At 35.5% G+C, this 12335-nt stretch overlaps 4 protein-coding genes across 5 annotated transcripts; 2 read left to right on the top strand and 2 right to left on the bottom strand.

Moving 5' to 3' along the window:
* Positions 1 to 688: 688 nt before the first annotated feature.
* Positions 689 to 3006, top strand: LOC104708253 (uncharacterized). The gene is made up of 6 exons (XM_010424799.3): positions 689 to 908; positions 1630 to 1850; positions 1932 to 2013; positions 2119 to 2204; positions 2352 to 2434; positions 2531 to 3006. The coding sequence occupies exons 1-6, from the start codon at positions 819 to 821 to the stop codon at positions 2770 to 2772; spliced, it is 804 nt and encodes a 267-aa protein (XP_010423101.1). The 5' UTR covers positions 689 to 818; the 3' UTR covers positions 2773 to 3006.
* On the bottom strand, positions 2947 to 5858 carry LOC104708254 (alpha-galactosidase 2-like). 2 transcript variants are annotated; one of them, XR_015564389.1, is made up of 14 exons: positions 5387 to 5858; positions 5235 to 5293; positions 5095 to 5151; positions 4963 to 4997; positions 4761 to 4864; positions 4584 to 4659; positions 4371 to 4491; positions 4210 to 4293; positions 4052 to 4116; positions 3880 to 3962; positions 3693 to 3783; positions 3553 to 3602; positions 3337 to 3477; positions 2947 to 3236 (listed from the first exon to the last, which is right to left on the bottom strand). XR_015564389.1 is itself a non-coding variant. In XM_087462886.1 (14 exons), the coding sequence occupies exons 5-14, from the start codon at positions 4765 to 4767 to the stop codon at positions 3144 to 3146; spliced, it is 771 nt and encodes a 256-aa protein (XP_087319012.1). In that variant the 5' UTR covers positions 4768 to 4864; positions 4963 to 4997; positions 5095 to 5151; positions 5235 to 5293; positions 5387 to 5519; the 3' UTR covers positions 2947 to 3143. The 2 variants fall into 2 exon arrangements, 1 of the variants encoding a protein (XP_087319012.1); XM_087462886.1 differs by having other exon boundaries at positions 4371 to 4451; positions 5387 to 5519.
* Positions 5859 to 7199: 1341 nt separating this feature from the next.
* LOC104708252 (alpha-galactosidase 1) lies at positions 7200 to 10441 on the bottom strand. Its single transcript, XM_010424798.3, has 15 exons — positions 9930 to 10441; positions 9599 to 9657; positions 9443 to 9499; positions 9279 to 9313; positions 9088 to 9191; positions 8918 to 8993; positions 8747 to 8805; positions 8585 to 8650; positions 8414 to 8497; positions 8263 to 8327; positions 8098 to 8180; positions 7926 to 8016; positions 7786 to 7835; positions 7538 to 7678; positions 7200 to 7408 (listed from the first exon to the last, which is right to left on the bottom strand). The coding sequence occupies exons 1-15, from the start codon at positions 10109 to 10111 to the stop codon at positions 7316 to 7318; spliced, it is 1245 nt and encodes a 414-aa protein (XP_010423100.1). The 5' UTR covers positions 10112 to 10441; the 3' UTR covers positions 7200 to 7315.
* A 1045-nt stretch (positions 10442 to 11486) lies between these two features.
* Positions 11487 to 11975, top strand: LOC104708251 (uncharacterized). Its single transcript, XM_010424797.3, has one exon. The coding sequence runs from the start codon at positions 11519 to 11521 to the stop codon at positions 11726 to 11728; it is 210 nt and encodes a 69-aa protein (XP_010423099.2). The 5' UTR covers positions 11487 to 11518; the 3' UTR covers positions 11729 to 11975.
* The last annotated feature ends 360 nt before the right edge of the window (positions 11976 to 12335 follow it).

Here is a 12335-nt window from a genome sequence, read left to right as displayed (position 1 = left end):
AGAAAAGTGAGAAGTTGCTTAGAACAAGTGTGTCCTACTCCTATCTCATACGCACACTAGGCTACTTTATGTTTGTCACATCTAATTTCCCAGGAGCAGATACAGGATATATAAGATAAGAAGACAAAAACAACAAATGTGGACTACGCGGATTTGGGTCAACAAAACCCCGATCCAAAACCCAACTCCTACTACGCAGAACAGAGTAGCATAATTTATTGGGTTCAAATTATAGCAAAAATGGTTTTAAGAGTGAGACTTTTAACCATTTGACTAAAAAAATTTCACTTTCGATATGCAATATATTGTCTAAGGTTTGTATGTACCATCTTGACATACATTTGTGTGTCTCTATTTCCTCGTCTCTAAATCTATGGTATTATAAGATTTGAGATTTGACAAACATGTTTTACTTTAAAGATTGATAAACGATTTTATTGATATCGTCAGAGAATAAACAGAAAATAACAGTTGTTTATAATATGTATATAGTCTTTTCTTTTCTTTTGGAAAGTATATATTAATTAAGGTGTATTAATTATCACCTTAATAAATCCATTTTTGTCTAGTTAAATAAATATCAAATGAGAGTAACTTGTATTTATTTTTGGTAAAAATATATTTTATTTTTATTTTTTTGACTTTCTCTTTATTTTTCTATATCATGTTTTTTTTTGTTTTTGATGAAACTTCACATTTTAAATGCTATAAATTCCCTCCGTCTTTCTCATTTTATACTTTGTGATTGTGAGCAATCCATAATAGAGTCCGCCCACAACAACCACACAAAAGCAAACGGAGAACCGCTACCCAAACTCATGGAGAAAACGAGTGAGAGAGGCAAATCTAATTTCGAAAGTTTTCTTAAGCATATCTCTCCTAGAGTCTTCGTCAAATCCCGTATCCAGGTAATCTTTTTTTTCGTTTACTGAATCATTCACAGATGTGTTTGAAATAGTCCTTTAGTATGCATAGACTTAATTTTCTTGCACAATATCTTAAAATCATAAAAAAAAAAACAACCCTCCATGAATCTGTATACATACTCTCATGTTAGAAACTCAGTTAAGCATCTAATCGCATTCTATAAAACCTTTCAGAAAGTATCATTAAAACATTCAAGTTTTCAGAAAGTATCATTGAATCATAGTAGAAGAAGACAATGTAATTAAAGCCTTCTAACAAAAAAGAAGCTTTAAACAGAAGTCTATTATGAAAATGTAATTAAGCAACAATATTAATTAATAGTAAATGCGTTGAATGATAATAAAACAAAATTTATTTCTACTGTCTTATCTTAACTGTATCACTGTCTGACTCGTGTCATCAGATTCTTTGGATTTAGTTAAGATAAACAGTGTATTATAAACCACTAATCTACATAAAGATAAGTAATCAAAAACATAAAGTAAAACCAAGCTAAACCAAATCAAAATAATATCTCTTGAATAGGGTAAAACGAAGAAACTAAAACATTTGGGTTGATTTGTGATATAAAAAAAAGTACGAGGGGGGGGGGGGGGGGGCGGGGGGGATTTCTCTAAATAGTATAGTTTTCCAACCCGGATCCGAATAATATAAACCGGGTGTTCGTATGAAACCCTAATTTCAAAAATTTATTCCGCGCAGAATCGTGTGGGCTCGTCTTCTTCAAGAGGCAAAGCTGAAGCAGTGAGAAAGCCTCACATTGTCCTGAATGACATTTGGAAAGCCTACAACGTTTGGAGCTGTTATACTCTTGGCGTTCCTATTACGCTGAACTGGAGAAGTGTTAACCAGTACTATGCTCCCACCCTCTCCGCGATCCAAATCTTCACCAAGAAGCCTCTCATCGATGGATCTTCTTCAAGGTCACACATTCTTTGATTCTCAAATTTTTGAATTTGTCTTCTTTATTCAGAAAGATTGACACTTTGTTTCTTCAAATTTAGGAGCTTTGGTGAGGACTGTCATCTTTACTTGGAGTTCAACCAGACAATGAGAATTGAAGATAGGCCTCCTCTTATTGAAACTGTAAGTGATGCTCTTATGTGTTTGATCGCTTACAATTTGTCTCTCTGTAGTGATATATTAAGTGGAGAGGTTCTGTTTTTTTTTTTTTTTTTTTGTTCTTTCAAGGTTACAAAACTAGCTAACAAGCACCATGGATTGGGTAGCCTAAAAGTCTCTGATCTTTCTGAAAACAGTTGGTTTGCTGTATCTTGGTAATATCTCTCTTTCACCTATACTTAATTTTCTCAGCTCTCCAACAATGTTTGGATCAGAGAGATATTACCAAGATACAGCAAACCAACTTTAGTTGCTACATGAATAATTTGCTGAATGAGGTTGATTGATACATATATTGTTAGGTCCCCGTCAATTCAAATTCCGGAAGTGCAAGTCGTGAAGGGATATTTCATAACATATCATTCATTCACACCCGTGTTTCCAGGTAATTTTCCCTTAAGCGTTTATGACTGCAAAAAACTAGTGTATCTTTTTGATGTCTTGTAACTCTTTTTTTTTTTTTTTTGCTTGTGATTCTCAGAACCATTTCCTCAAGAGGCGAAATTTGAGCTTCCTGCTTTTGGAGTTGTGGGTTCCAAGCTCTCCAACAATGTTTGGATCATGCCAGGGACCTCGGATCAAGAGAACATGAACAGTCTTGAGGAGTCTGCTGCCTCCTGGCTGGGGAAAGTCATGTTCACTCACACCGATTTCGACATGTTTATGGCTCAGAAGAAACCTAATGACCTGCCATCTCCAAGTGGGGTGGTCACTGGTGAGTGATGACTATCTCTGGGTTGAACTTCTCATACATCCTGGTTATGTCAGTGATGTGGTGTTGTCTGTCGAAAAATAAGCCTGGTGGTGGTATGGTATCTTGTTATTTATGGAATCTTTAGATGAAAACTTTGCGAACATCTGGATTAGTTGGTTTTACTTCAAAAGTGGCATTTGAGATTGTTGTCAAAACTCAATATTTTCTTATTGTATAATGTTATGTGGATTGAGTATTTCTTATTTTGGCATCTTCATATTCAGTATAATAGATACAAAATCAGACTAGAAGATGATTTGGCACAATCTTCTGGTTTCTACAGGATTTTGCTAGGGTTCAGTTTTACTTCCTTGACTTCTAGGTGTAGTAGAGCAGCATCTTATGCCTTGCGTCTTGTAAGAATGTACATCTTGCAGGCATCAGGCTCCACTAGGGCAGAGAGTTGTGTTTTAATGCTTGAAAGTGTCATATGCTGCATTCATCATAGTCATGGTTCATGATTAGGTTTCAGGTGTGAATAGTAATAATGAAACAGAATACTAAAATGCATGCGTTTGTTTATCATGATTTACCGCCCATAAGTCACGAGAATTAACAATAGCTGATGAATCAAGGCCAAGGTCCGCCCATCGAGCTGTGATGTTTGCAGGTACCGATCCTCTGTTCCATAAGATGACAGCTACTCGTTTCTTGCTTAGTGGACCTGCCCATACCTGTATAGCACACCACATATGTTACATGTTTTGTGTATTCGGCACGTGCATACACATATATAAGAAAACTAGTACCTCGAGATCACCCTCTTTCTTGACTTTCTTTCCCTGGATCCCTAGTTTGTCTGAACATAAACAGCTCACAAGCTCTTATCACTTTAGGATTTCATATTAGCAGACTCTGAAGTGGTTAAGAAAATTTCGATATTATTTACCTTGATTAACAGAAATCACCTCTTTGTTGCTAAGCAACTCAAAGGTAACTTTGTCCATCGATCTAAGATCACACCCGATCAGCAGAGGAGCCTGCAAGAGAGAACACAATCCAACATCGGTTTAACTATGGAAACATTGATACTCTGTTTAGGGCTTTCAGGTAAAACAACATTCATTCATACATACTTTTGCCAGTGCCCAGATGCTGAAATGCGACCTGTATTCTTCTTTAGTCATGCCTCCATTTCCCACTTCGAGCATGTCTGGATCTGTTTAAGTTTTATCCGGACATCGATATCACTTTCATGGTTCTTGATAAAATTGACTCACATCTGTTTATTAACACCAAACTACTTACCGTTCCATGATCCTGGTCTTGCGTAAGATGCCCATCGATCGTTCTGATCCGCTATCATTGTCATGCTAATAAGCAAAAACGAAGAGAGAAACATCTTCAAGTTCATGTATTATTAAGATTGAAGAAAAAAGGCTAAGAAGCCATTAAAGAACAGAGACTTGTTCCAGTTATCTTGGATATCTCCAGTTGTTCTCCAACTGTTGCCAATATCTCCTGCCCAAGTTGCTGGATCCTCTTGTCCCCTGCACTTACAGTTTCTTGTTTAATATCGTCAGACCAAAGTTGTCTGAATTAAAAAACATTAGTGGATCTTTCTTACCATTCACACAAAGAGAAGAATATGGATCTTCCTTGAGGAGAGCTTTGCTCATCTTTGGATATCTTTCTCTTGGACTTGTACCTGTATTTTCGCAGTTATCATACTTCAAGTAATCAATCCCCTGTCGTATACACCACAACAGAAACACACAGCTTCAAGGATCATGAAATTAGTTCAGATATAACATACATACAAGCATATATACATACTTACCCATGAGGCAAATGTTTTGGCATCTTGTTCTTCATGCCCAAGTGAGCCAGGCATGGTTTGGCTGCAAGTAAGAGTCCTAGAAATCGAGAAATATATGATCATTAACCAGATTAACCATGTCTTAACAATATTTTTGGATTTATAAGATAAATCTCTTGTATGTATCTATATCTATACCCGGCATCAGAGTAGATCCCAAGCTTTAGCCCTTTGCTGTGAACATAATGTGATAAAGCTTTGATTCCTGAAGGAAATGTCGATGCTTTTGCAACCAAATTCCCCTATCAAATACACCAGAAACACATCTCAGTTTGGTTCTTTGATTCTCAAACACTCTTGTAATGAAAATACATCTTTGATAGGGCCGGATTTAATTAACCTTAGAATCTCTCTTGAGTTCACCCCAACAATCATCTATAAACACAGACAAAAACAGAGCATAATCATTAAGAAAACAAAGTGATGAAAAACAGAGTGGCCATACCAAAATGGTTTTATTTTTTATTTTTACCTATGTTGATATACTTGTAACCTATAGCAGAAAGACCACTTGAAACCATTGCATCAGCTGCAGAGAAGCTCAGATTATTAGTATTCTTTATACTATCAATTAATCGTGCATCAGATTTGCTTTCTAGAATCAGTAATCACCCGTTTGTTTGATGAGGGTTTCATTGATGTTACACTGAAAATGATTCCAGCTGTTCCATCTGATCAAAGAGTAGTAAATCAATCATAAGAGGTAATTAACTTGTGACTCAAGTAAGTGAAATCAATGAAAACAAATGAAGAGAGGATCGAACCCCATTTGAGGGGAGAGAGCAAGTCCATTGTTCATCAACATTCGACTCTGACGAAACCCATCAACGATCTGAGTCAGAGTCAAAGTGAACGTAATGAATCTTAGAAGAAACCAATAAGAACCATTGCTTGATCAAAGCTTTTTTCTTCTTTCCTCCAATGGCTATAAACTGACTCAGAGTTTGAAGAAAAATCAAAAGTGGGTTCTGTAATAAATGTTGATGGTTAAGTGGGATCATGCCGATCTCTATATATATACACACACAGACTGTGACTGCAGTCAGAGTTGTCTCCATAGCAAGTGGGTCTTTTTTTTTCTTTGTTTCGGAAATTTTAATTTTATTTTTCAGATTCGTGTAGCTTCAGTCACGGATATGGAAAATAAATATGCTATACTGTATATGGTTGTGACGCAAAAAGTGTGAAAAGATTGAGGAAAAGAAGAAGTACTTTCAAACGACTCGTTTGTAAACTGTGTAGGACGTATTCATAACTACTTCTTATAGTTAGTGAAAGGCTGCGACTGATGTCAACTATTGTGTGGTTAACCATTAACCAGATAACACACAAGTGTTGTCGGTCGGAGTATAAGCGATGGAGTGACCACTAGAGAATATATATATATATATATATATACACAGTCTCCGGATTTTAGTAAGAGATGATGAGAAATAATGAGTTAATTGTAAAGGTTTAGCTAACTCTAACAAAAACAAGCTAATACGATCCAAACTCCTTCTTCTTTATTTCTTACTGTCTCAGGAACTGATGTTATACCACAGTGAACTTGCTATTTTTCAGGTAAATTACAAGGAGGAATATTTCAGCTATAAACAAGTGTTTTTGGAGTGACGGACTTTTTTATTTTTTTATTTTTTGACAACAGAGTAGACGGACTTTATAATTATGAATAAACCAATTTCGCTCTGATAACGTCATTTACATCCAAATTACAAAAACAGAATTCTTCACGCGTTTCAATAAGTGGTTAGGTTTGCGTTGTCATTATCGCATTGGACTCTAGTAAACACAATCGAATCATTATTTATTATGAGAATTTTTATACACATTTTTATATTTGTATTTAAAGATTACACCACCACTAGATGGACTTAGAAGTGTGATGTTTGCTCTGATGAGCCCAAACCGTGGTCCTACGAGCCAGTGGCCGTTCGAATGGTATATATACATTGATACGCATGTTCTTATCAGTTATTATTAAAAATTCTGAGCATGCTTTCCGAGTATGATGTTTGATATTTTCTTGATTTTTGTCACTATTTTAAAATATTACACAATTTTGAGACTTGAGATTGTAAGCAAAAATAATAATAATAACTAAACCTATTTCTAACTAGGTTAAAAGTTTGAACTGGTCAAAAATGCAAAACTCAAACCAAAGAGTATACTTTACGGCAAAGAAAGACTCTTAGGTTATTGTTTTTACTGGTCATAAATAACGCCACACAGTTAAAAGAGTATACTTTACGGCAAAGACTCTTAGGTTATTGAAATGATGAGATGATTTGCGTACAGAAACAGTGATTATTAGTTCATCACAATTCACATCCATTTACCCGGTCAACAATTCACAACCATTTATTCACAACCATTTCATGGACTAGCATCATGACTGCACAAGGGATGTGATGTGATCTGTCGTGTGTCGTACGCAACAAAAAAGAAAAAAGCAAAAGAGTTTTTTTTTTTTTTTTTTTGGTTTAAGGCAAAGAGTTCATCATTATATGGACACACATATCGTTTCAAACTCATCGACAACACTATTTGATTATATCAGTAGAGAATTTTTTAGCATTTTGAGCAAACAGAACACTTTATTGGAGAACATCTGTGGAAACACAATTTGAGACGAACCCTTATTGTTTTTACAGAATAATCGGAGAATACAACATAGCCACACTAACTCTCTTTCACGCAACAGGTTTGAGAACATACAGCTTACACGCATGAGAATCCACTGTTGCTGTCAAGTTCCCTACAAACTTTTGCTTCAATGTCTTGTGCTGTTTTCACATCACAACAAAACACATTCGTCAGAAGACAAAATATCAGATTTTTTTTAGTGTATTTATATACAGTTGAATATGTATGCATTTCTGTGTGTATGTATGTATGTATGTATGTATGTATACCTCCCATAGATCTCTGGCTTGAACGATGCTGTTTGCAGGGATCTCAATATCATCCCAAAGAGCAGTAATCGAAGTTCGCGATGGTCCACGGTTCAACAGAAGCAAAGCTACTCTGTAACCTGACAATGGTCCTGCCCAAACCTGATTCCATTTCCCAATTCATTACCAAAAAACAAAGTATTCTTTTAGATAAAAGCTTATGTCCATAGACGCAATAATAAATGTCTAGTATTTAGATGTAATCTGACCTCTATATCACCTTCCATTCTAACCTTCTTGGCCTGAACACCGTGTGGATCTACAAGAAACGTCTCCTTTACTTTATCGTAAATTCAAACATGGTTTTAATTAAGGAGTCAAAAGATGGCTAAACCAGTTATTAAAGTACCTTGATTAATAGCAATGACTTCCTTGTTTGCAACAATCTCCATTGTTTCTTTGGTCATGTTTCTTATGTCACAACCAAGTAGAAGAGGAGCCTGAAATATATATGCAGCATTGGTTTCAGACTTGATACATTTTGATTGAACGGAGTTGCTCTAAGTTGGGAATTTACTTACCTTTGAGATTGCCCATATGCTGAAATGGACTATGTACTCCTCTTTAGTCATCCCTCCATTACCCACTTCAAGCATATCCGGGTCTGCAACCAACAACGACAAACTCAACAATGTTTTCTCCAAAATCTTAAAATATGCAAAAACACTTAAAAAACAGGTTGCTACCGTTCCAGCCACCAGGCCTTGCATGCTCAGCGTAGACTTCATTCATGTCTGCTATTGAGATCATACTGTAATAAGCCACGCACATTGTTAAGATGAGAAATCTTCAGCGTTTTTGAAGAAAGATTTCGCCATCCTTATCTTTTACTCTTACCTAAGCCAGGTATCTTTGATGTCATTAGTGGTTCTCCAACTGTTGCCTACTGGAGATCCCCATAGAGCTGGATGCATATCTCCCCTGATAACAACACGATTTGAATTAGTCATATTCTTCCACAGAGGAATAAACACAATCTTCTTATTGAAAGAGAACATGATTTAATACCATTCACACAAGGAGTGAAAGATGGGGCGGCCAGATTTCATCAGAGCTCGGGTCATCACTGGATACCTGAAGAGTATCATCATCCAATGAATGTGAATCTCTTCTGTTAAAAATATCAGGTGGCTAAATAAACCTGAACTCAACTGGTATCATTAGTTATACCTGACAGTAGGTTTAGAGCCATCGTTGTTGCAGTTGTCATACTTCAAGTAATCAATTCCCTGAAATTTCAAGCCCAAGCATTGTCACTACTCATTCTCTGAAAACTAGGTAGGTGGCCAGTTTTATGAGATGAAAAAGAATGTCAGAAAACAAGAATGACATCTAACGTACCCATTCTGCAAAGGTCTTGGCATCATGCTCCTCATAGCCTAAAGAACCTGGCATGGTTTTGCTGCAGGTAAAGTACCTATAAACCAAAAAAATTATAAGGACAATGTGTATTCTTTAGTTCAAATCACTGAAGCTATGATTCTAGAAACAAAGGCAATTAAAAAGTTTACCCGGCATCTGAGTAAATCCCAAGCTTAAGGCCCTTGCTGTGAACATAATCCGCAAGGGCTTTAATACCAGAAGGGAAAGTTGACTTCTTTGGCACCAGACTTCCCTAGAAAACAGATTTGAGGAATATAACATACAGCAAAACTGCAGAATAAGAAATGAAACCAGGTAACACCAAACAAGTGTTTAATACCTTGTTGTCACGAGCAATTTCAGCCCAACAATCATCTGAGGAACAAAACCAAGAGTTTAGTACTGTGAAGAACAATATATAACTCATGAAAAAGTTTTACTCTTTAAGCAATCACACTGATATAATGATTATTCATATTATGTTGTTGCCTGTAGGAGCCATACCGATGTTAACATAGTTGTAACCAAGCTTAGAGAGGCCAGTAGTAACCAAAGCATCAGCTGTTGCAAGCATCAAATTGACTGATTTGTTAAGATAACAGATAACTAGAGATGCAAAGATTAATCCAGGATTGAAAAAAAAAAAAATTGAAACTTTACCGGTTTGTTTGATCATGTTCTCATCTATGTTGCAGCTGAAATGGTTCCAGCTATTCCACCTGCAAACATCATCACATTGAACTTCATTCAGACATCATCAAGAAAGAACACAAAAAAAGCAAAACACTTTTCACAACATAGAGATAATCAATCGATTATGAACTTAGTCTGAACACAAACAGTTCAGGACAAAGAAGTTAAATTCAAGCTACTACGATTATGGTCAAAGACTATGGTTGTAGAATGTGTGTTCTCTTCCGATTTCACAAACTCCAATTTAGGGAATCAATGGTAAAATCAAAGGGAAAGAAGGAAGCAGAGTTATACAGACCCCATGGGAGGAGTGACGCCGAGGCCATTAGCGAGCAAGTGTCTTCTTAAGATCTCAGAGTCGTCGCCGTCAACGTCAACTGATCTCGAAGACTCGACCATCGTCATCATCACCATTGATAAAACCATCATCACAAGTATCGTTGATATCTTCACCATCTCAAGTTTCTCTGTTCTCGTCATCTCTGGAAAAATCTTGTCAAACAAAAAACAGAGTGCGAAGCTTAAGTAGTTGACGAATGACGAACACTGCTTTGTTTGTACTTGTAGCTGTAGTAGAGAGAAGCTTAAGAGTGTTCTTCTATAGACTATACATATCTGTTTATTCCAGTTTTGCCCCTCAAACTCTTATCTGTATTTTCTTTTCTTTCTTTTTTTGGGAAAAATGTGTTTCCGTTTTTCTTTTCTTTTTTTCTAACTTTCCGTTTTTAACAAAGTTAACAAATCTTTAACGTCCATATAAGCCAAAGATCTTGATATATATAGTCGTAAATCCAGAGTCTGACCAAAGTTAACGTTGGAGATTTTCAGAATTTGTAAAAGTATTGTTTTAGTGGAAGCAAAATCAAAATCAAACACTTGGGTCTGCTTTTAGGAAAAGTTCTATATTGGGTTGTGTGTTATCACTTACCCATCAATCAGTGTATTGCTGGATATGTAATTGTGAAAAGAAAAAAACTCTACACTTTGTTGTGTTTACTCTCTTAATAATAACTTAAATGTATGATTTTACTTAATTTCTTCTAGTGAACAAAAATGTGTGATCAGTATTTTCATTTCTTTTTTACTATACGATTTTTTTTGGTGTTTATATTACTTCTAATGTTGATATTAAGAGTAGTTAAATCAACAAATTAATAATTTTGTATAATATCCTAGTTTTGATTATGAATTTTTCAACATCCTAGTTTTGAATATGTGAGATAAAAACAAAAAATAATTGTTTGTATTAAAGGTAAACTATAATTTCTGGATTTTTCTTCGAAATATGCGATATGTCCTTTTCTTGTCAAGAAATATATGTACATTATATGTCTTTGTTATGGACTTAAAAAATATAGAAGGTCTTTGATTTCTGTACGTCTTTTTTTTTGGTCGGCATATATCATTCCTTCTCCTTTTAATTTTGTTTTCGCTCGAGGGTTTTCAAAAACTTATTTATATATCAGTCTTGTGTTACGTTAAGTGTTGGGTACTAATCACTCCTACATAGTACCTCGGGACAAAAGAAAAAAATAAAGTTATGAAAAAATCAATAACTCTATCCGTTTAATCCGTAGTTTAGTTTTAACTCTGGTTTATGATGACATGTATTTTGTCACTTTTTACCTTATAAGTTGCTTAGTTTGGAGAAAGAACATTACCATTCCCCAAAAAAAATCAAAACCTGATTCACAAGTAAACACCCTCCAAATAAAAAGAGAATCAACAGTGACTTCATGAATCAACTCTCCGACCCACCTTCTCCACATTCCCTCCAATCTCTCTCCTATGACTATAAAAGGCACCCTCTTATATCTCCACGATATCGTACTCGTTCAAGCAAGCATAATCATCATCATCATCATCAAGACTCAAGAGAGAGAGAAAATGTCGGACTGGGGACCGGTGCTAGTGACGGTGATACTCTTCGTGATGCTCACGCCAGGGCTTCTGTTTCAGTTGCCTGGACGGCAAAGATACGTTGAGTTCGGTAATTTTCAGACAAGCGCTGTATCAGTTATCGTCCATTCTCTTCTCTACTTCTCCCTTGTCTGCGTCTTCCTTCTCGCACTCAAGATTCACATCTACATCGGCTAGTTTCAACTCCGTTGCTAATGTTATCTTTTCCAAGTTTTCTCTTCAACTTTTTTAACCTTAACTATCATTTATATCCAATATTTTAATCTCCAAATTAATGTACCTTTTGTTTGGACTATCATTTATATGGTCCATTAACACTTTCTATCGGACCCATTTGTTTTAATTTATGTGTTTACCTTTTCTCTTCTTGTAAACGCAAATATTATGCTTAAAATATTAATCATTGGCATTGTTAGTTACCTTACTTAAGTTAGCTAGATGAGCAAGTCTGCCTTCGAAGCTGGACATCCGATTATTTGTTTGCATTCGTTTAAGTTATTCCTCTTATAATTATGGTTATTCATGTTGCGAATGCTCTAAGTCATGAACAAAAAGTAGCTGGTCTATATGTGTTGAAGAATAATATAGTATGGCGCATCTTGTATATATGAACAATTCAAATGAATCAGTCACCCAAACGTGTTAATTCGGTTATTCTGAATATACATATAAAACCTGATTCTTTACTTACTAATGAGTTAAGAACAAAAACTCTACACCTACATATATGAGATAAAAAGATAAGAGTGAGACATAATGGAAACTAGGGATATATCTAAATTGA

The sequence above is a fragment of the Camelina sativa genome, chromosome 8, assembly GCF_030686135.1.
Source record: "Camelina sativa cultivar CO46 ecotype springtype chromosome 8, ASM3068613v1".
In the NCBI taxonomy this organism is placed as follows: domain Eukaryota; kingdom Viridiplantae; phylum Streptophyta; class Magnoliopsida; order Brassicales; family Brassicaceae; genus Camelina; species Camelina sativa.
This window is presented reverse-complemented; position numbering and strand designations above follow the sequence as displayed.